General features: G+C 42.0%; 6 protein-coding genes across 6 annotated transcripts in view; 1 reads left to right on the top strand and 5 right to left on the bottom strand.

Moving 5' to 3' along the window:
- The window catches only part of necap2 (NECAP endocytosis associated 2), a 4,851-nt gene extending 4,284 nt beyond the window's left edge, over nucleotides 1-567 (bottom strand). Inside the window, exon 1 of the mRNA XM_042711578.1 lies at nucleotides 410-567. Within this exon, the coding sequence (XP_042567512.1) occupies nucleotides 410-510 (101 nt within the window). The 5' untranslated portion in view covers nucleotides 511-567. The remainder of the gene's footprint in view (nucleotides 1-409) is intronic.
- A 624-nt stretch (nucleotides 568-1,191) lies between these two features.
- Nucleotides 1,192-3,984, bottom strand: tmem240b (transmembrane protein 240b). The gene is made up of 3 exons (XM_042711581.1): nucleotides 3,088-3,984; nucleotides 2,112-2,314; nucleotides 1,192-1,619 (listed from the first exon to the last, which is right to left on the bottom strand). Exons 1-3 carry the CDS (start codon nucleotides 3,171-3,173, stop codon nucleotides 1,447-1,449), a joined length of 462 nt encoding a protein of 153 aa, XP_042567515.1. The 5' UTR covers nucleotides 3,174-3,984; the 3' UTR covers nucleotides 1,192-1,446.
- A 1,064-nt stretch (nucleotides 3,985-5,048) lies between these two features.
- On the bottom strand, nucleotides 5,049-10,073 carry ssu72 (SSU72 homolog, RNA polymerase II CTD phosphatase). Its single transcript, XM_042711580.1, has 5 exons — nucleotides 9,876-10,073; nucleotides 9,121-9,264; nucleotides 6,895-7,034; nucleotides 6,703-6,821; nucleotides 5,049-5,811 (listed from the first exon to the last, which is right to left on the bottom strand). The coding sequence occupies exons 1-5, from the start codon at nucleotides 9,953-9,955 to the stop codon at nucleotides 5,710-5,712; spliced, it is 585 nt and encodes a 194-aa protein (XP_042567514.1). The 5' UTR covers nucleotides 9,956-10,073; the 3' UTR covers nucleotides 5,049-5,709.
- Nucleotides 10,074-10,230: 157 nt separating this feature from the next.
- Nucleotides 10,231-12,362, bottom strand: fndc10 (fibronectin type III domain containing 10). The gene is made up of 2 exons (XM_019102650.2): nucleotides 12,240-12,362; nucleotides 10,231-12,109 (listed from the first exon to the last, which is right to left on the bottom strand). Exon 2 carries the CDS (start codon nucleotides 12,015-12,017, stop codon nucleotides 11,196-11,198), a length of 822 nt encoding a protein of 273 aa, XP_018958195.1. The 5' UTR covers nucleotides 12,018-12,109; nucleotides 12,240-12,362; the 3' UTR covers nucleotides 10,231-11,195.
- A 3,482-nt stretch (nucleotides 12,363-15,844) lies between these two features.
- LOC109073245 (olfactory receptor class A-like protein 4) lies at nucleotides 15,845-18,334 on the top strand. The gene is made up of 2 exons (XM_042711582.1): nucleotides 15,845-15,931; nucleotides 17,214-18,334. The coding sequence occupies exons 1-2, from the start codon at nucleotides 15,845-15,847 to the stop codon at nucleotides 18,162-18,164; spliced, it is 1,038 nt and encodes a 345-aa protein (XP_042567516.1). The 3' UTR covers nucleotides 18,165-18,334.
- Nucleotides 18,335-19,220: 886 nt separating this feature from the next.
- Nucleotides 19,221-21,743, bottom strand: LOC109073246 (olfactory receptor class A-like protein 4). Its single transcript, XM_019089413.2, has 4 exons — nucleotides 21,398-21,743; nucleotides 20,607-20,870; nucleotides 20,284-20,538; nucleotides 19,221-19,451 (listed from the first exon to the last, which is right to left on the bottom strand). Exons 1-4 carry the CDS (start codon nucleotides 21,653-21,655, stop codon nucleotides 19,221-19,223), a joined length of 1,008 nt encoding a protein of 335 aa, XP_018944958.1. The 5' UTR covers nucleotides 21,656-21,743.
- Between the last annotated feature and the right edge of the window lie 671 nt (nucleotides 21,744-22,414).

Consider the following 22,414-nt stretch of genomic DNA (forward strand, 5'->3'; position numbering starts at 1 on the left):
TTATTAACACACACACACAGTTATTAACACACAATACACACACACCGCACAGACTCACTCACAGTCACACTCTCTCTCTCTCTCTCTCTCTCTCTCTCTCACACACACACACACACACACACACACACACACACACACACACACTCTAAACTGTCTGTCTTATTCGTGTCTCATTAATATTCATGAGCTGGTGTTGTTGACAGCTGTTGATCTGACGCGAGCTGAAACATTATTCGGGTGATCACGTGATCGATTAATAGCAGAACCGGATCGTTTCACCGAACAGAAGATCATGATCAGCTTCAGTGAAGCAGGAACTCCGAGTGACCGAGTACCGAATGATCGGCGCGTGTGCGTGACTGCTGGTTAAACTAGTTAAACTAGTTCAGCTGATCGGTGCGAGGCTCACCGGTATCCGCGGTTGGAGCTTCTGGGCGGGATCCGGTAAACGTGAACCTCTGACTTCACACACAGAACCGACTCATACTGATCGCTGCTATCCGCCATCATCACCGCGACACAGCCGACACATCACTGCGCTTCCGCTTCCGCCAGCGCAGAACGCACTTCCGCGTGAGATAAAAGTCCCGCGCTCGATAACATCCGTGTTATTCAGTGATATTACGCTTCATAAACACAGCGTTCATAATTCATGTGAGCACGTGAGGTTACAGTTCGTCTCAATACATTACAAGCATCATTACAGAACTGATTCAGTAGAAACACTGGATTAATAATCAACGCTTTTAATGTTTCGCCTTCAGTTCTGCTCTTGTAAAACTGAGGATAACATCTGAAAATTATCTCATAAATATTTAATATTTAAAAAAATCTCATTTATAAATATTAACTTGAAATTACGTACTTTATATATATATAGGCACATACCTACATTTAAAACATAATGAATTTTAACACGATTCATTTCAAAGCAGAATTTTAAAGTTTTTGCACTTAATGTGGAAAATGGGTTAATGGTAGCCTAATACTTTTTTTATTATTATTATTACATGTATTTAACATTAAATTAGTGTTAAGCAAAATATGGAAGTTAATAATAAATAAACAGAAGGAGCAGGAGGAGTCTCATTGAGAGAGAGAGAACAAACACACTGAACTTTTCCTGAATATGAGAGCAAACACAAACGACACATTGATACTGTCCTGGAAACCAGTCACACAAAATGAAGAACAGAGCCTTCATCAAACGAGTCACTTTAATGTCACACAAACACTGAATACAGCAGCACATCTCACCGAACACCCGCTCACTGAAGATTACCCAGCATGCCGTGTTTCTAAAACAGACACTGTTATCCGGTACACAAAGATTGGTCTAAAAAATGCAAACCCCCCCCCACCCCCCGGTGACGTGTAGAGCCCTACAAAACTAACACTCAGTAAACCAGTGAAAAACACACAGCAAGCAGGAGGAGGCGGAGTCTGTCAGAGGCGGCGAGGGCTCGGGTGACCGTTGTGGTAGAGCTTCTGTTTGACCTGCACCACGTTATTCCCGCCACCTTCCTCCGTCCGGCGCGTCTGCAGGCGTCTGCGCAGCTCTCGCAGGTTACACACGCGCGACACCCAGCGCCACGAGCGCCACAGATCACCGTCCGCACCTGAACAACACCAGATACATCGATGAGAAACCTGATACCAATAGATCATCGTACGGAATTTATAAGATCATATAATGTGAGAATTACCAGTATTACCCTCATTACAATTAATACATTTCGACAACCGCACAAATTTATGTTCATCAACAAAATCCAGTCACAAAATCATATCTCACAAAATTCATTGTGTGAGATATGAGGAAAAAGGCTGAATTTTTTTTTACACGTTTTTGACACTAATTTAGCTTCATAGATCATTTAACAAAGTATTTTTGGCACTAACAGTGCTCCATACATACCTAATGACCTGAACATTTTAATTAGTTATTTCCCTTAAAAAAAATCTGTGAAAAAATAAATGACGCATGTTTTGCACAGGTTCATTCCCGTATTAAAAACTATTTTAAACATCTCTTCTGGTTGAAAACAGGCCTGAATGTGTTCGAGGGCTGAGTATGTGAGAAGGCTCCTCTGGATGCTGCTTGGTCTCACCGCAGTGTCTGCTGGACCTCCAGAAGCGCAGTGTGCAGTGAAGCGCTCGGTCCAGCCACAGCAGGATCCAGCTGATGCAGAAGCCCATCAGGAGACCCAGCACCAGGTCCAGCTCCTGCTTGCTCACGCTGCCCCCCGCGGAGGCGCCGACGGAGCTGGACGAGACCGAGCCCTCGTACGGGATCACGTACTCCACACGGTGCCTGAGCCAGAACAACATCGAGAGGCTTCATTATCTACAGCTGTTCAATGAAGAATGCTGGAGCTCTGACTAATCTGAAACAATTGACTACATTTAACCCTCAAAAACACACAAAAAAGACATTTGCTAAAATATGTTTTCAATCACTACATATTTGGACTTTTAGGGTTAGGGTTATGTAGTTTATTGTCTATAGCACATGAAAAACATATCTAAATCTAGGCTGTATTATGAATATAATACATTTTAAAATATTTTCGTATATGAAGGCTGAATATTCAAATATATATTTAGCAATTGCCTATTTTTTATATATTGTGACCAGAATTTAAATTTTTTTTTGGATTCATTTCCAGTTATTTTCACAGTACAAAAACAATCGCTGCTTGATATTGTAAACTGGTAGCTATACAGTATATTATCATATTATTTTATTATAAACACACTGGATTGTTGAGTAAATAGCTGTGACATTTAGGCTACGGCACTTTGTTATTCTTCTACTTATTTACTATTAATATATTTCGAAATAGCGGCTAATGAAGCGGAAGTCTCGCACACACACAGACAATGGGTTCTACTCTTAATTAATCGAAAGTCACGGTAACCTGGTCACCAAACCTAGCACTAGTTACATATGTGCCGTTACCGATAATAACGAATTTAACGCGATATGACATTTTGTCAACCAATCGGAAATTCAGTATTTTAATGATAAGATGCATTGCCGCTCGTGCTTCCATGACGCGCGCGCTCCGGTCCACCGCGTCTTACCTGCCGCAGGTGCAGTGACGCGCGCGCTCCGGTCCGCGCATGCGCGGTAGGATGAAGCGGTGAACTCGGTCCAGCAGCGCGTTCATATCGGACACACACACGATGGACAGGAAAACACCAAAACTACTGCCATTTCTCAGCGACCAGCGTTTAAAACTGCATTTCAACACGCGTGTCCACAGAAAAGCATACAATGGTCAGTAAAGTTCGGCTGCGGTCAGTGTGAGAGTTACGTAATCCCCAGCAGATCTTCTTACCAGCACCAGAACCGCTCCAGACACCATAAACATCATGTTCCTCACAGCAGCATCACCCGCGCCGGACACGGAGCTGCGCAGCCCTTCATCTCAGCGTCGCCCGCGGATGGAGCATCAGATGTCTCACCTGCGGCGCGTCTGTGTGTCGCGGAGCGTTGTAACGCTATGCTTCGCTCGCTGTCGCCCGACGCGCGTTCAGATCGGATCTGTAAGCGATCTGATGTGCTGCTGGAGTTGACTGTATCAGATCTCAGATCAGTCCATTAGCTTAATGAGGACTCCTGCGTCACGCTCATCTGGAATATCAGCCCCACGCGGCACACCTACACCACGCGTTACACCGCGGCTCTGCCACATGCGTGCGTGCCTTTCCCTTCTGTTTTTAAATGTAACGTGGTACTACAATGGTTTTATGAACAGTTCAGATCATAACTAAACAGTTTCTGTCTATTCTTTTTGTTCTCTGTCGCTTTAAATCGGGTGGATGGATTGTCACTATTATCGATCATCAGCTAGAAACGAATCGTTTTGAAATAGTTTACAGTTAATCCCTCTAATAGTGGATCCGCTACTCCTTTAACCCTTTAACTGTCACCCCCCGTTTTTTAAAATAGGCATTAAAGTGCACTATCCAAACTTAAATTGTTGTATTTTATGAACACTTTGGAATATAGACCTAAGGTTGGTCTCTTTTTAAAGAAGAAAATTAGCAGACTTTGGCAAAAGTGTAAAAAAGTATCAAAAAGTTATAGAAGTTTAAATGTACTGTAAATAAAATGCGCTATATTAATTTTATTTTATTTATTATACATATTTTACATAACAGGTTTTACTCTTAAATTGGTATAAAATTAAAGCCTTGTGTCTAAATAAGTTATGTTCTAAATTTGAAGTTGATATGAAAAAAAATCAAGGTTCCTGTGAGAGTTTATTTAGGGCGTCATACCACAAACAGCCACCGGGAGCCATCAAAACTACTTTGAATTTTGTTTAATGAATTTTTCTCTAGATTTCTGTCAATTTTACTTCAATACTCAAAATAACCACCAAATATGGAATCCTGAGACTCAGACCTTTCCAATGATATGTTTGTTGCCAAGATTATAAAAAGTTTTGATTCTAAAAGACCGTAATGCATTTTGTAATATGACACTTGACTCCGCCCACTAAGGGGGAGGAGACCGCCATACGATTTTAAAGTACCATTTGCATGGTAACGCTTGGCTGTCAATGTTTTCGGTTTCCACAGGATGAATCTTGGGCTTCTAAGCTTTCAAATGATATATAATTTATGATGATTACTAGAAGATTTTATAGAGAAAAAGGACAAAAAATAAAGAAAAAAAAAGAGAGCGCCAAGCGTCCCACAGGTAGGACAGTGACCGTTAAGGGCCATTTACACAAGAACAGTTATTATAGAGATAACTGTAATGATAAATAACAGCGTTCACACCAGCGCGCGCGGTAACGGTCCACATGAAATGTTCGAGCTCTTTAAAGCATTTATATATTAATTGGCTGTCAATGTTTTATCACTCATAAACAACAAACATAAAACCGAAAATCATTCGTTCGCGTTATTGTGGTAATACTTCTGAGATAACGTCAACATTACCGTTCTTGGTTTGAACGAGCATTTATATATTAATAATGCATAATAAATTTGACACCACTGTGCTGTTTAATAAAGAAAAACACATCCCATGAGATTCATTGCCGCTTTATTCATTCATTCATAGCGCAATATTTACAAGAATATTTTCAGGCACTCTGGGCTGCTTCATGTACAATTACAGAATCTTCTTTTCATTCACAAAACTAAAGAAAAACAAAACACAAAATATGCTCGATAGCTATCAAATCCCATGTTTAAATAAAGACGAAATAAATTCATGAGATCCCGTCTGCCAGAGTTATGAAACATATCATCATCTAAATAAAACATATTTAACCGTGTGATCAGATGAAGTCAGTGTCCGGCTGTAACAGACCCGTTAGACGCAGGAAACCCTGACTAATACCTGTAGGGCTTCATCGCTAACGGGTCTGTCGCAGGTGCTAATCGCTCAAACCAGGTTCTCACGACAGCGCTAGTTTTACTCTAGAACCGTTTCGGTCTCTCTGAATGTTCTTCAGTTCCGTTTACAGCAGGATTCAGCGTTCGAAGTCCACACCTCGGGACGCCGCGGGGAGTCAGAGTTAGCGTGGAGCCGCGGTGACGGCTCTGAGGAGTGTGTAAGCTGTAGACAGAATGAGAGCGAGACAGAGGAACGCGCGACTGCCAGCGACAGGGTTACAGTCCCGACGAGCTGGATGTGCGTGTCGCGTCAGAGTTTCTGCCGCTGCGCTGCTGCCATGGCGACGGTCAGTAGAAGCAGACGGTGTGGAGGAACGGCCGGTGGCTCTTCTCCTCAAACTCCTGCAGAAGTTCATCCATCTCGTTCTCCATGTCGTCAGTGTGCTGGATCTGAGAGGAGAGCACAGACCATCCTTCAGGGGACTCACACTTATGTAAGAGGTTTATGTAAGAGGCTGAATTATTGCATTTCTTCTGAACGGCGAAAGATTAGATAATCATTTACACAAGAACGGTTCACCAGCAGAACGGATGTAAAATGTTCATAAAACCTTTATGTGAAGTTATACATTTAATGTCAATATCTAAGAACGGTTCATAAAACACGAGTGGGGCATTACTCATAAAAGTGTTCTTACATAAGTACACAAGAATGGTGTGACAAACGTACATAAATATGATATAAACATTTTTTGTGTAAATTAACATCAGAACAGTTTTAACGACAGTTTACACGCTTATTTTATTATTTACTTTTATTATCACTGAGATGGTATTGGTTTTTATTGATATTTACAATCTTTGTTTTGTCTTATTTTTTAATTTTTATTATAAAATATGAGTACCTGGATAAATAAATTAGAATTTTAATTAATTAAAATTATAGTGAAAACAAAAAAGACTGATATGATTAATTAAAAACTAAGCATATAAAAAAAATTAAATGACAAAATTATGTAAACTTTAGTCATTTTTATATATTTATGTTTATATATATATATAATGTTATCAAGTTAAACTACATGAAAATGAGAAATGTTGCTTTGGCAACTAGCGGATATAAAATAAGTTAAAACTAAACTAAATATATGTAACCAAAATATAAACCAATTTTATTTAATTTCACAAAAGGTTTATTTTATTTCAAGTTTTTTATGGTATTCTTTTTGATTTTTTTTGAAGTGTAGATAACTATAATAACCATCATGAAACAGTTGTACACTGCTGTGGGGGGTTGATGTATTAAACTCAGAGTAACTGAGTGTTGGCGTCTCTACTCACACACTGGCACAGCTCACAGATGAGGAAGGCTCCCAGCGTGGCCTCCTCGTGGTTGTCCTGGATGTCCACGTTGATGACGTGCACGGGCTGAAACGTCTCCTGCTCGCGTGAGTTCAGGTCTGAAAGACACACGGGTTACTCTGGAACGAGCAGAACATATCTCACACACACACACACACACACACTCCTCACCCTCCAGCACCTGGTCGTACACACGCTCCTCACACGTGATGACCAGGTCAAACTGCTCTTTGCAGCTCTGGAAGCGCTCGGGCTGTGTCTTGATGCGCTTGTTGCGGTCCAACATGTGCAGGATCCCGTTCTGAGTGTATCTGAGGAGCACGGCGGTCAAGGAAGACAAAATACAGACCAAAGCACAAAACACTCCAGAACACACCAAACTGTGTGTCTACAAAGGGTTAAAACACTGGAAACCCGTACACCAGCGCCATCTACTGGTCAGCCTCCGGACATCACAATACAAACTATCCTCACTAAACCAGATCAAAGCAAACTACAGAGTCTAGGATTCAGACAATATGTAAACGAGCAATTCATAATTAGTGTCCAATTATTAGTATAAATAAACCAGTTTATGTGAACATCTAACTATGAAAAAAAACAAAGCAGTTTCTGATTCCTGTCTCCTGTACATCACTCATTATGATTGTTAATGAGGTATATTATCATTAAAACCTTCAAATTTGAACAAGAGTATTGGTTTTTCATGCCTTCCTTTCATATCACTGCAAATCCAATGTATTATTATTTTTTGTGAGTATGGATTATTAACTTTAACCAAAAAAATTAAACCTGAAAATCAGTATTTTTTCCACATTCTATCATTCATTAGGTGAATGACTAAAACACACCCAAATGTTAAAAACATGCTTTTAAAACCTGCCCAGATCCTCCAGCGCTCTGTCCGCTTGATTCATTTCAGTCAGAACAGGTTTGTGTTGCCTCAATGATTGGAGCTCAAACCTCAGTCTCTGTGTGAACACTGACAAAATGATCCACCAATAATGCTTTCCTCTCCAAATCTGAGGAGCGCAAGCTCAGATCAACGAGGTCTACGATCAGTCAGACACACAAACCTGTGCTCATTGAAGAAAACAGACTGATCTGGTGATGATACTTTGGATGAGAACACAAGAGTAACAAAGTGGGAAATAAATCCCAGAGAAAGTGCAACAATTTTTTTTGTGAGGTTGTTACACCGTGTGTGAGTAAAGTCAGTCTGTTTTAGTCTGATGTGAGGATATTAACTAGCCCTTCTAGACCCTCCCGGTCAACATAAGCTGATGTGACTCAACACACCTCGGGTTAGATCTGGTCGCACCTGCCTTCATGAATCTAGTCTGATTAAACGCTGTCTGATGGGAACAGAGTCGTGTGAGGTATTAGAGGAATCAGTCTGTGACCTGCTGTGAACTCCAGGAATCACACAACCGCATGCTAACAGCAGTAATAACCTCAGAACACACAGAAGACTGACCGCCCGAGCTCGACTCTGCTCCAGTGAACCTGGGCTTTCTTCTTCTTGCACCGCTTTAGACCGGCGTGTCATCAGCTGACTCATAAACCTGTCATTAAAGTCCCTGTAAAGTCAAATGTAAGTATGTGTTCTGAGTTTGTCATACCACAGAAAAATGTGTTATCAGCCACCCAGCAAAACCTGAATGATAAAAAAAGCCGGTAAGTATATAAAATAAGCTATTAAAATCTCGAAAAAATGAGCAGCAGTCTCAGCTCTCTAACGCTGGGGGCGTGTCCGCTGGCTGCGCTGAAACCACGCCCACTCGCGGGAACGCTGCAGTCGCCACACTCAACGGTCACCGCTACAGCCGGACCGGATGCTCATAACAGATTAACTGGTTAGTGACGAAGACATAGTAAGTAACAGTATGACAGTAACTCGCGGTTGAGCGGCGAACTGATGCAAATGTGCTCTGTTTATATTGTTAGGAGCTCAGGGGGTTATAGCCCCGCCCAAAAAAATCCAGATCACAGCGATGGTGAGAAAGTGTTTAACGCTCTAACTCCACAATCCAGTGTTTTACAGTTCAGTCTTTGTTATATGTTTTAGCAGTACATTTCTAACATGTAATATGTGTTTAGACATTTTTTTTAAATTGCCTTTACAGGGACTTTAACTCACCCTGATCTCGTTCCAAACCGGACTGTCTCTCTTTCTTACAAATAAAGGTTTCGAAAATGGTTTTGCCATAAAACAACCATTCAGGGTTCCTCAGGGAACCTTTCGATGAAGAGCAAATAACCAATTACCATTTTTAAAAAAATCTGAAGACCCTAAAGAATCTAAAGCGTTTGTGTGTGTGTTCTCGTCTGATCGGTCGAGGGTTTCGCTGCACTCGTGTGTGTGTGTGTGTGTGTGTGTGTGTGTGCTGGGGATACAGCTCCTTGTCTTTACGGACCAGGTCGTTGTACATCTGCTCGTACGTGGTCTTGAAGTCATAAATGTTGGGTTTGTCCGGAGCGGGTCCAGGGAGCTTGACGTGGGTCCCTGTGCCGAAGGAACGCACATCAAACCCTCGCTTGCTGTGGAGTGACAGAGAGACGTGAGAAACACAAGACATCAGACCGGCACACACACAGAACCCTCTCCACCTGACCCTACATCAACCTGAACACTGGGTTTAATCGGGTCACACGCCGTAACGAACGATGAAACCAGGCTGTGAGCATCTGACAGACGTCTGATTCACATCTTAAACACATCTTGTAGACGTCCTGTAGATGTGTGCTATCAGAGCGTGATTAACGTCTCATGACTGAGTCCCTCACAGCCTCATCCGTCTTCAGATCAAACACAGTCACTTCAACACACTAGTATGTACTAGTATTAGTACACTAACACACTAATGATTCAGTACGGTTCTATAACCGTCATTACCTCTGTATTATAAAACTACATCTGACTACTTTATTCTAGAACTTTCTCTATTTTACAATTCAAGCTTTCAGCTGATATTCATCAGCTTCCGTTAAAAACAAGCTTAAATCTTTTCTGTAAATGACTCCGGCTCGGTTCCATTGGTTTCTCGTGATCGATTCCGATCCGCGTTTGGACCTTCTGGACACCGAGCGAACGCTGAAGATGTGGAACGACGCAGAAACGGCTGCGGGTTCGGTTCGGTGCTCGTCGTTACCTCAGGATGTTGTGCGCTTCCATGCTGCGGTTCTGGTTGCTGGAGCACACGACCGCGACACGCAGCGGATGGGCCGGCATCGCTATCTAACGCCCGGTGAGAGTGCGGCGGGTTCGAGAGCTCGGTTCGACGCTTCTACTCGGTTCCGCGGAGGGAAGAAAATGGCGGCTGCGCTGCGCAGCTGTCAGTGACGCGTCACAATGGGGGAGGGGAGGGGCGGTGGGCGGAGCTTCCGCTGAGGCCTCCCCGAACCCCGCGAATCAGAATACAGAACACGTTATGACGTACTTACTTACTTTAGAGAGCACTATCTGTTTCATTAAAACATCACAAATAATCAAACTAAACAAGCCAGTTCATCAAATTCACCCTCGTTTATTGACACAAAAGGTTTGTATTACAGAGGGAAGAAAGCACAGTATTCAAATGGCTGTTCAGCCAGTCAGTGGGTCCTTATTTTGGTGAATATTACTACCTCAGAATTAGAAGAGTCACGTAGAGATAAGGCATACTGTAAATTATTGGGTTTGACATACAGGACATTAGAGCGTCGCTCGAATAAAACTAAAGCAGATAGCACACTTACGTCTACAAGATGTCAGTTTTACATCTTAAAGACATCTTCTAAACGTCTGTTTGACATCTGATAGGAAACGTTCTGTAGATGTATTGCAGATGAGCAAACGCTATAAAAATAATGCAGACGTCAAACAGACGCCTCCAATCAGAGTCTTTCTTACTACACTCACTAACATCGTTTTACCTTCCACAAAGTCATCATGTGCATTTCTAAAACGAATATTTATATAGCTGTCAGTCTAAATATGAATGAGTGCACAGTTTTTTGGTAAATGGGATTATTAAACGAGACTTTAGATGAAGATGCACATAAACACAGGAAAAAAGCTTGTTTGTGTGTCTGGCTATGTTCGGAATATATACTGTCATGTTATTCCTACTATCTCTGCGGTATACTGTATCCCACAATGCAGTGCCTCTGACTGGACCTGTGACGAAAGAAATGTAAAATTGCCCTAAAACATGCAAACAGTCTTTTCTGAGAACTGGACGCATCTCACAAGCAACGTGATGAGGTCACACCACTCTTTCAAAATAATGCCTACTGTTCTATTTCTCAAAAGTAAGAGATGTGCTAAACAGTAGGTTAGTATTCCACTCCGAACACAGCTGGTGTGTAAGCAGCGTCGTGAAAGTGCATCCCAGGAGCAGCGCGGTGGTTTTTACGTGGATTCTGATCCTGAGTTGTAGGAAGGTGAGTTTGCGTGACGATAACGATGTGTGACGTCAGTGCTTGTGCTTTCACAGGTGCGTGTGTAAGTGCGATCTGTGCGAGTGTGGCACTGTCGGGTTCATGATGTTTTCGGTGATGTACGCCACCAGCAGGCAGATGATGACCAGCATCACGCAGATGGCTCCGCCCACTGTCGTCATGGCGATAACGATGTCCTGCATCCCGCCGGGCGCGAGGCTGAACTCCACGCAGGCTTCGGTCAGCTCGAGGGCGTAGGGCCGCACGCACAGCCGGTAGGGCACGTTCGTGTGCAGCTCGTTGAGTAAATAATCCCTGCAGCTGCTGCCTAGATGCACCCCGGCGCATTCGAACTGCGTGTAGCTGCCGTTCCACCAGCAGCTGAGCCTGAACCCGCCCGTCTGCCCGGGCGTGAGGCTCTTTGGTGGGGCGGTAGAGTCATGTGGGACCTCGTGAGCGACCGTCCACTGAATTAACACACTTCCGTTGGACAGAATATTCGCCGTGAGCTGCCCACCAGGTGAGCTCACCTGTCGACAGGAAGTGCTCGTGCACCTGAAGTCAGGTTGGGTGTAGCGGAAGCACAGACGCCCGGGGTCACCTGCGTCAAGAGTGCGGTAGGCGCACAAAGGCCCGGCTTCACCCAGAACACGCCACCGTCTCACAGCACTGCTGTTGTCCTGTAGCTGTGGTACCCGCTCGGTGATTCCCAGAGAGTCTGTACTGGCGTATTTATTCGTGTTATTACTGTCGGCGGTCCGGTACTGCGCATCACGCGCGCTGCTGGTCTGGTTCGGTAAAGCAGAACTCCCGCCGCTGAGAACCAGCAGAACCGCGCAGCGGAGCAGAACCGATCCCTGACGGCGTGCCATTTCCGTTTTATGGGTCAAACATTCACAAAGGGCGGAATGATGCGGAGGGTAGCGGAGCGCGAGCGGTCGTCATCACACCGGAGCGCGCGCACCTGCGAGAAGAGCAAGGAATGAACAGCCGAACCGAACCCGAAACTCATGCTGCACACCGGCCTCCAAACAACATCAATGAACTTTATTAAGCAATCTAAAGATTTAATGTAAATAAAGATTAATTATTACCCCAGAGAACGAGAAAACCTTCCGCTGCAGCCGCCGAACGGGAGCGAGCATCTGTCCGCGCGCACGCGCGTGCGTCTGTATAAAATCCCTATTAATTATCATATTTCCTCTCGCTTTCATTCATTCTCATTACATCTCCGTCACGAACAATTATCAGTTCTACAAAAGACATGGTTTGAGAAATATGTTCTGCATCGTTCATAATTCTGAACTGATTAACTGGTAACCAAAAGGAATCTGTCATTATTAACTACAAAATACACTGGTAATACCACATATTCCACATTTTTGGACACGTATCATGATATTCTAGGAAGTATATAATGGAAGCAAATATACAACTGGATTGATTTCATGAACTTTTTATTTCATTGTTTTATTGAAAATATGTGAAAACATAATAGCTAAACGATATCTTCAACGAAACATCTTATATCAGAAAAATTCTGTAGCCTACTTCTGCATTTAATTTGGCATTAACTTATTTATTTTCACTGTGTATTTTCAGCTGTTGTTCTGTTTGAATATGACGCCGTCTAGTGTTAGTAGACTAAAACAACCTCTCAGAGACAGAAGAGAATCATTCATCAGCAATTTAAAACAAGTTGTTGAGATAAAAAAAAGAATGACGCACAGTGAAAGAGAGACCCAGACCGTCTGCAAAAGGTCTGTTAAAGATCTCTTCATCTGCTGTGTACAAACATCTGACAGATGTCTCTAAGATGTCAGTTTTACATCATAAACATCTTAAAGACATCTTCTAAACGTCTATTAGACATCTGATAGGAAACGTCCTGTAGATGTATTGCAGATAAGCAAACACTCTAAAAAACACGTCTTGCAGACGTCAAACAGACGTGTCTGTGATGTACTTATGCTGTCAGGGGAATGAAATACTCATGATGATGAGCTGATGTGAGTCAGAGATGGTGATGTTGGTCCAAACACACGCGTGTTCATCTGGAGGACGGAGTCAGCGCTTCGACTAATGACAGGAACATGCCGAATCAGAGCGAGTTTAATAAGACCCTGGAGTATAGGAGCCTAAGGCGTCTTCATCAGCACTTTCCTCACTCACACACACTCTTTACTCCAGGAAAGATTTCTGAGAGTGAATATTTCTGGAAGTCAATTTCTAGACACAAACCTTGAGACCTACAAACAAACAACCCAGCAAACAAAAACATTCAAAACGTCCAGGTTTTTCGGCTATGCGAACATTAAGGGAACATTGAATTTTATCACCCTAGCACACATACATCACAGACACGTCTATTTGACGTCTGCAAGACTTATTTTTTATAGTGTTTGCTCATCATCAGATGTCAAACAGACGTTTAGAAGATGTCTTTAAGATGTTTATGATGTAAAACTGACATCTTAGAGACGTCTATCAGATGTTTGTACACAGCAGATGCTTTCCAGGGGGGTATTTGACATACCCGGGACCTGGGTAGTTAAGAGTCTGGGAAACCTTTAAAAAGGTTCCCAACTAAATCATTTCAGGGTAAACAAGTCATAGCAACTCACCTCTGAACTGCTCAAGCAGCTTCTGTTCTGCACTCAGCGAGACTTCAGTGGGCATGACAGATAGTGCACAACATTATTAAATTACAATATGAATATAGCCTAACATATATTGCTAATAAATGTTCCATTATATGTATACTTATTTGATATGAATGAGGAAGCGCTAATATAAGTTCATAAGGTTTATTATTCTAGATTATTTCTTTTATTGCCATAATTAAGTTATCTGAGAATTATAAAACACTTGTTAAGCTAATGTTTAAGATACTGAATTTTTTCCAATGTTATATTATCCACAACATGGGCGGCATGTTGTATTCTCTAAATTCTAAATCCAAAAACATATCTGATATGACTTAAATTCTGAATAAAACAAACAATATAATCAAATTCATCTCAAACAACAAAAATAGAAAAAAATAAAAATGATTGCACACCATCACACACGATATTCACTACACACACACACAACAAAAGAAGATACATACACATATATATATTTTTATATAGCGTATATATATATAGTGACTCGTCAATTCGTCGCTCTATAAAGATCTAGCTTCAGGAAGTTTGATGTTGAACCGTTTTTACCACTAATTAATTAAATAATAAAATCAATTAAACATCAAAATCCCTAAAAACTCAAAAAACATTAAAATCCCTTGGGCAGAAAAGAAAGAAAAAAAACAACTAAACGGGAGCCAAAAATGACGTCTGAGAACATTTTAGCTATAAAAAAACTGAGACCAAGGTTACTGACATAAATTATGAGATGATGTGAAAGACTGCCATTAACAACCAATTCTGAAACACAAATCAAACCATAAGCGTTAGCTGGATACTGAATGTATATTCTGAGCTGAAGACACGCTGCCAGGAACGGCCGTACAGGAGCCATAAAACACAAAAAATGAAAAAGACACACAACGGACGCACACAGACAGACATATATGATATAGACAGACAGCTGTGAGACAGACAGGTGTCATCTAGCTTCAAAGACAGATGTGGCCGTTTTACAGACATTCTCGAACTGATCAGACTCAGGCACATTACAAAGATTAAAATCAGGTGGAGAAGGAACGGCCGTAAGGAGCCATGCACACGATGGACAGAACGGACGCGGAGACAGACAGACCCATAAACAACATCCACAAAAAGACAAGCAAACGACCGAAAACAGACACGCAAAACATACACAGAACGAACGACAGACAGCCTGAGACAGACAGAGATACAGACAGGTGTGAGACAGACAGACAGACAGAAAAGACAAACAGACAGACAGCAGGCAGACAGACAGACAGACAGACAGACAGACAGACAGACAGACACAGACAGACAGACAGACAGACAGCTCACCCTCCAGGAGACAGACAGAGATACAGACAGGTGTGACAGACAGACAGACAGACACAGACAGGTGTGAGACAGACAGAGACAGACAGACAGACAGACAGCGACAGGTGTGAGGACAGACAGAGACACAGACAGACAGACAGACAGAGTGACACAGGATGTGAGAAAACAGACAGACAGACAGACAGACAGAGACAAAAAAAAGTACAAAAAAAAAAAAAAGACTGACAGACAGACAGGTGTGAGACAGACAGAGACACAGACAGACAGACAGACAGACAGACAGGTGTGAGACAGACAGAGACACAGACAGACAGACAGACAGACAGACAGAAAAAAAAAAAAAGACAGACAGACAGACGCAGTGAGACAGACAGAGGACACATACAGACAGAGAGACAGACAGACAGACACACAGACAGACAGAGACACAGACAGGTGTGAGACAGACAGACAGACAGACAGACAGAGACACAGACAGGTGTGAGACAGACAGACAGAGACACAGACAGACAGAGACACAGACAGACAGAGACACATACAGGTGTGAGACAGACAGAGACACAGACACACAGACAGAGACACAGACACAGAGACACAGACAGGTGTGAGACAGACAGACAGAGACACAGACAGACAGAGACACAGACAGACAGAGACACAGACAGGTGTGAGACAGACAGACAGAGACACAGACAGGTGTGAGACAGACAGACATGTCTGAGGTCCTGACGGTGGACGCCATCCTCTTCGGTCTGCTGGTGTTCTCCGGCATTTTAGGAAACATTCTGGTCATCAGTGTGGTGAGAGAGAACAAAAACTGAAGATTAATGTTTTTATTTCAGTTATTTAATTTTTATATGTTTTGGCAGATTCTTTTATCCAAACTGATTTGCATTGCATACAGGTTTGCTGTACTTTTTTTCAGTTCTTGTTTTTTCCAGTGAGCTTAGCGTTGCTACTGTAATGATGTAGATTTGACTGAACAATGATACAGACGAACGTTTACTCATATTATCTTTGATTGCGGCTCACAAAAACTCAAGAATTATATATCACCTTATGATCAACAGAAGAAATTTTGTAACATTATAATTATATTTTGCTTAAAGAACATGAAGCCTTTTAGGACCACTGAGATTTTTTTGACATGTCATCTTCATGACAATAACATTTTCATTAAAGTGATGTGGGGAAAAAAAATTATTAAAAAATTGCAACGTTTAATTTTTGCTGAAATTAATATTTAAAACAAAATTACAATTTATTAATTAAAATTTAATACAAGATTTGTTTTGCTAAAACATTTATATGTAAAGGTTTTTTTATTTAACCTAAATATTTAATACATTTAAAAATTATTTATTATTAAATCAAATTTATATCAAATGAATATTATTAATTAATAAATATTAATTAAATATTAATTATTTAATGGTATTTATTTAATCTAAAATGAATATTTAATATTGAATTATTAAAATATAAATGTTATAATATTCATTTAATGTTACATTAGATAAAATCAATCTAAATATATAATTGAATATTTAACAGTAAATCAAATTAATACTAACATGACATTATTGATTCATAATTATTCATTTAATAATGTTTAATATTTTCTTATAACATTTAATAATTTTAATTTAATCTAAAACAAATATTTAATATTAAATTATTACAAATATTAATAATATTTCATTTAATTTTTAATTAAATAAAAACCATTAAACATTAAATGTTTAAAGAGAAGGAAATACTTTGTCAAAGTAAAGTAACCATGCCATTTTCCCAGGATTTCTATATTGCCTAAAATATCCAGGTTTTGGCTTTGTTTGCACTGCGCAGACCAATTGTTGTATGACAAAGTATGGTGAGAGCTCTAGAGAGCGGACAGCTTCTTGTGCTTTTGAATCGCTCTCACAGTACTACCTGGGAAAATGGCACGTTTGGTCACCCTAAAGTAAAGAGAATCTAATGAGAAATAAGCAAATCTCAAGACTAAATGATATGGATGCCACAAAATATTTTTTAGCCTTTGATTTTGGGGTGAAATGCAATCTCTTGAATCTGTGTTCGCAGGTGTTCCAGTGCGCTAAAGAAAGCGCCTCCCGCCACCTGCCGCCGTCAGACACCATCCTGGTGAACCTGTGCATGGCCAACCTGCTGACGTCGGTCTTCCGGACGGTGCCCATCTTCGTGTCGGATCTGGGTCTGGAGGTGTCGCTGTCGCCGGGCTGGTGCCGCGTCTTCATGCTGCTGTGGGTGTGGTGGCGCGCGGTGGGCTGCTGGGTGACTCTGGCCCTCAGCGCCTTCCACTGCGTCACCCTGCGGAGGCAGCACGTCACCATAGGTCCGCTGGGACATCAGCGCGAGCGCCGGCGCGTCTGGGGCGTCCTGGCCGCCGTGTGGGCCTTTAACCTGCTGTTCTCTCTCCCGGCGCTGGTGTTCACGACTCACGTGCGCGGAAACGCCACGGTGGAGCTGATGGTGATCAGCTGCACGACTCGCCCGCTGCTGGGCTGTGTTTGGGAGTTTCCCACCGACCAGCAGGGCTACGCGTTCGCCTCCACGTCGCTGGCGCTCAACGAGGTCATGCCGCTGATTCTGATGCTTGGGACTAATCTCGCGACGCTGCACTCGCTGGCCAAACACATCCGGGCGGTTACGGCGGGCGGCGGCGGCGCGGTGGAGCTGGACCGGCACGTGTCCAGCGAAAGGAAGGCGGGTCACGTGATCATGGCTCTGGTCGCGCTGTTCGTCGGCTGCTGGGTGCTGCAGGTCGCCGCGGTCACGTACTACAACCACAACGGCGGGAAGCATGCGGAGGGCCTGCTGACCGTCGCGCACTTCTCGGCATCGCTCTTCGTAGGGTTCAGTCCGCTGGTGGTGACGTTCGGACACGGGAAACTGCGCCGGAGAATCAGCGTGATGATGCAGCGCTGGACGCACTGGAGCAAACACCCGCGAGCGGACGCCACCGCGCAGAAAGACACGTCCGGCGTGAAAACTGTACAGAGCGGGAAAACGTGACTCACATGTGCCGAAAGGTTCAGAACACGTGTGCAAATTTAGAACTGATCGCAATTTGTGATGCATTTTACTTTTCAGGATTCACAGATGAATAGAAAGTTTGAAAGAACAGCATTTATTTGTAACATTATAAATGTCTTTACTGTCACTTTTGATGAATTTAATGTGTCACTGATGAAAGTATTATTTCTTTTAGCGAATCACGGTTTCCACAAAAATATTGTGCAGCACAACTGTTTTCAACATTGATAATAATCAGAAATGTTTCTTGATCATAAATCATCATATTAGAATGATTTCTGAAGATCATGTGACACTGAAGACTGGAGTAATGTACCGAAAATACAGCTGCACATCACAGAAATAAATTACACTTTAACAGAGATTCACATAGAAAACAGCTGTTTTAGATTATAATAATATTTCACTATTTGTACTGAATTTTTGATCAAATAAATGCAGCCTTGGTGAGCAGAAGAGACTTAAAACGTAAAAAAAAAGATTATTACAAACTTTTGGCTGCTATAAAAAAAAAAGAAAGAAACCAAATCAGTGATAAAAAGGATTCCTGCATTAACACAATGATCTTAACTGAAGTAAATAATAATAATACATTTAGTTTTCTTCTCAGAAAGCGTCTTATGAGAACTTATGAGATCCAAGTAAACATATGTTGTTTTAACACTTGTACTGCTTAAGGATGGTATTTTCTCATTTCTGTTCTAACTAAAGCAGATGTGACACGTTTGACATCTCGGGTGATTTTTAAACATCTGAATATGTGTCAAGTTCAAATAAATTATACTTTTATATGATCTGCAGTGTCTCACACCACACAAGAAAGCAATTGTAGAGGGAGAGAAAAAAAAAGAGTCTGTACAGATTGATAGATGTTCATTCAGGAGTTTAATCTGTTAAACAGCCGCCAACAACACACAATACAAACCACTCTCAGACGAGCAAACAAAACAGCTTTTCTTCAGTCAGAGAATTCAGTTTCACTGGCTGCTGCAAACGTGTGAATTCATAACGCAGCATGTCTCTGAGATCTGATGTCTATCCAAATACAGAGATTATACGCGACAGGACTGACTTTATGAACGCCCGCAGCTTCCTGTGGCCCACGGCGAGGACGATGGGCGAGAACGCGATGAAGCTCATGTTGGCGAAGCGAGCGACGATCAGCAGGAACTCCGTGGAAGATCCGCGGTTATAGTTGAAGTAGTTGACCGAGATGACGTTCGTTCCCCACGACGAAATGAAGAGGACATTCAGAGCCAAGATCACCTGAGAAAACACAGAGAGGCTCTGTTTGTGGAGTTCAGGTCCGTTCTGAACCGGAAGAAACAGATAAACATTTCTAAAAAACACAAAGTTTTTAGTAAGGGAATGAAACTTGGCAGATGCTTTAAGATCCTCAAAATACACTTCTTACTCAGGTATGTTTAGGAACACCATTAGCTGTCAAAAATACTTTCGTTAAATGATCTACAGGTTCTCACACTGAATTGTATTGATGAACATGAATATGTGCGTCTATTGACGAACCATTACAGCAAATTGTATTGATGAACATGAATATGTGCATCTATTGACGAACCATTGCAGCATAAAAAACTGATCACTTTTCATTCAAAAGTGAAAGTTTATGCAAGTAAAATGAATTTAGTTATGTTGTTTTGTTGGACATAAATATGCAGGTTTTATAAATTCGAACTGCAATCATTAGTAATAAAAAAGTAGTTTAATTAAACTGCATCCATTCCAATGCAGTTAATACTGATAATTCTCAGACTATATGTTCATATAAATTTCCTACAACGATATATTGAAATTAAATTTCTCATCAATATTGACTTTTTTTTATATATATTTTGCATCAGGTTTTTTTTGATGTGGCTCATTTGTAATTTGAAATTTCAAAGAATTCCTCAATAAGATTAAAATGCAATTATAAAATGGTAAAAACCTTTAATTTTTTTCAAGTGCACTCATTAATGAGAAGTTGCTGATCAGATATATTACAATATGACTGTTTTATAAAATAACTATTATTTGGGTCCAAACAGACCCAGAATACGAAACAGAAAACAGATTATAAATGCATTTTGAGGGTTACTTTAGCCGCCCGTCGCTCCGCGGGGATCCGGGTGACGACTGGTGCGTCCTGACTCTTGTTGGTGGTGTTGCGCGAGTGTCCGTGAGCGTAGAGCGTCAGCAGCGAGCCCAGGTTGGTGATGTTCATCAGACAGATGGGAAGGGACTCGTGGATCACCATGGAGGAGGTGGCGAAGGCCAGGCCGCTGTAGACTGACGGAAAGTCCCAAATACAGCCCATCAGCGGCCGAGTGGTGCTGCTCACCAACATCAGCGTCTGCAGGAGAGGTCAGAGGTCAAACGAGGTGGTGCACAAGTTCAGTTTAGATAAAGAGACGGACTGACCTCGGTGGAGTTCTCATCTCCGTTCTTGGAGAAGATGAACCCTGGGATGGCGTAGATCAGGTTGAGGCTCCAGATGAGGAAGAAGCAAAGGATGAGGGACTTAGGGGGCCCGCGGGGGCCGTGCAGGGTGATGACGGGCGGGGCGACCCGACGCAACGTTTGGAAGTGAAACGCGCTGAGAAAGAACGTCGACCAAACGTTCGCAGAGCGCAGCCAAACCCAGATGCCCATCATGAGGTGACACATATCTCTACTGAGGAAAATCTGTGAGGAAACACACGTTGACGTTCGAAAGTAAACTCAGAACATAAAACAGCAGACATAAAGAGTGAATGCAGAAGAACCATCACATGATACATCGACAGTATCCACCAACCACAAACAAAGCAAGTTTTAACATTTCAAACCCAACAAACTTCACTCACTCAAGTGTTTTGAATGTAAAGCATGCTTTTATTCAATAAATGAGACTTGATTTGAATCCAACTGGTATTTTAGTTGCTTTTAAATGTTCTGAACAATCAATAGCTCTAGAAAAGAATCAAACTGCCAGCAATAATCTTTGAAGAATTGATCAATAGACCCGGTGCTGAAGAAGTGAGGTGTCTGAAACACTCTGATGTTCTTATTTTATGGTCAAAAGCATCACAAAGCTGGACCTGATAGAGAGCAGGTTGGGTTTACGCTATAGAGATTGAACCCCGATCCCAACTTCATACCTCAACATCTATCCATTCATCAATAATTATCCATCCAACCAAATGTCCATCCATGTGGTCATGCCAGCGTACCTCCACTCCCAGATCGGACACCATCACGACTGTGTTTCTAACCAACGACACCATCATGTTGGAGAAAGCCATGTTGACCAGAATCACATCAGAGCTTCGGACGGCTCCGGTCTCCCGCAGAAGGCTTTGCCCGACCACTGCGATGACCGTGCTGTTCCCCACGTTCCCCAGCACCACCAGAATGACGTAGATGGCGAAATAGAACGGAGATGAAGAGATATGCTTACTGACGCTCAAGGGTTTTCTTTCAGGGGCCATGTTTCTTCTAAAACTCCACCAGTCGAGTGTTCAAACGTCTTCAGACTTCAATCATAAATAGAGCATCTCTCAGAACGTCTCAGTGGTGTTGTCATTTCTCCATCCCAGCGCCTCCCTCTCCACCCACCGACCGCAAGCCCCTTTTATGGGCAATGGTTACCATATAAATATCCACCCAAAACAACATCAGCTCCATTCTGATCCTGCTGTCACTGAAGAAGATGCTGTGAATGGCAGGCGAGATTCCACCAGAGATATGGATGTTTTGGGATACATGAGCTGAACTTGCATCTTCACACACGAGGGATTAACTATCCCCACCAGGTTAATTAAACTCGCACTAGTTAGCAGTCTAATTCATTAGTAAGCCCACCACAATCCCACAGAGTGTGGGTCCAAAAACAAAAAAACTCCTGAAGTTTGCAGTTGGAGCTGTGATTTAACAACAATGTAGATGGTCTGCATTGGTCTTTAGTTCTTTGTACTTGCTATTAGCAATGGTCAGTCCTCTGGACACATAAAACTACTGATTCTGAGTGTCATGAGTGCATTGTGTAAATTATGAATCTTTTACATAATGGAAACTTTTTCACACAATCATGGCCATTATTATGATGCTTCCATTTTATTTGTACTCTATTTAGATGCAGAGTAGTTTCCACCAACCTGATGACCTGATTAACATCTGTTTTTCCACACTGTTGGCATCTATGGGGACCAAGAGACACAGACAATGATGGAGATGACCACTGACCAATG

The sequence above is a fragment of the Cyprinus carpio genome, chromosome A22 (genome assembly GCF_018340385.1).
Source record: "Cyprinus carpio isolate SPL01 chromosome A22, ASM1834038v1, whole genome shotgun sequence".
NCBI lineage: Eukaryota > Metazoa > Chordata > Actinopteri > Cypriniformes > Cyprinidae > Cyprinus > Cyprinus carpio.

Excerpts from the sequence above, each read along its gene's own strand:
- LOC109073245 (XM_042711582.1), top strand. The coding sequence starts at position 15,845 with ATGTCTGAGGTCCTGACGGTGGACGCCATCCTCTTCGGTCTGCTGGTG. Across the intron at positions 15,932-17,213 it reads ACATTCTGGTCATCAGTGTG|GTGTTCCAGTGCGCTAAAGA; the intron begins GTGAGAGAGAAC and ends CTGTGTTCGCAG.
- ssu72 (XM_042711580.1), bottom strand. The coding sequence starts at position 9,955 with ATGCCGGCCCATCCGCTGCGTGTCGCGGTCGTGTGCTCCAGCAACCAG. Across the intron at positions 7,035-9,120 it reads GTCCGTAAAGACAAGGAGCT|ATACACTCAGAACGGGATCC; the intron begins GTATCCCCAGCA and ends CGTGCTCCTCAG. Across the intron at positions 5,812-6,702 it reads TCTGTGAGCTGTGCCAGTGT|ATCCAGCACACTGACGACAT; the intron begins GTGAGTAGAGAC and ends CTCTCCTCTCAG.
- LOC109073246 (XM_019089413.2), bottom strand. The coding sequence starts at position 21,655 with ATGGCCCCTGAAAGAAAACCCTTGAGCGTCAGTAAGCATATCTCTTCA. Across the intron at positions 20,871-21,397 it reads TGTCCGATCTGGGAGTGGAG|ATTTTCCTCAGTAGAGATAT; the intron begins GTACGCTGGCAT and ends GTTTCCTCACAG. Across the intron at positions 19,452-20,283 it reads CGGAGCGACGGGCGGCTAAA|GTGATCTTGGCTCTGAATGT; the intron begins GTAACCCTCAAA and ends GTGTTTTCTCAG.
- fndc10 (XM_019102650.2), bottom strand. The coding sequence starts at position 12,017 with ATGGCACGCCGTCAGGGATCGGTTCTGCTCCGCTGCGCGGTTCTGCTG.
- tmem240b (XM_042711581.1), bottom strand. The coding sequence starts at position 3,173 with ATGAACGCGCTGCTGGACCGAGTTCACCGCTTCATCCTACCGCGCATG. Across the intron at positions 2,315-3,087 it reads CGTCACTGCACCTGCGGCAG|GCACCGTGTGGAGTACGTGA; the intron begins GTAAGACGCGGT and ends GTTCTGGCTCAG. Across the intron at positions 1,620-2,111 it reads GAGGTCCAGCAGACACTGCG|GTGCGGACGGTGATCTGTGG; the intron begins GTGAGACCAAGC and ends GGTGTTGTTCAG.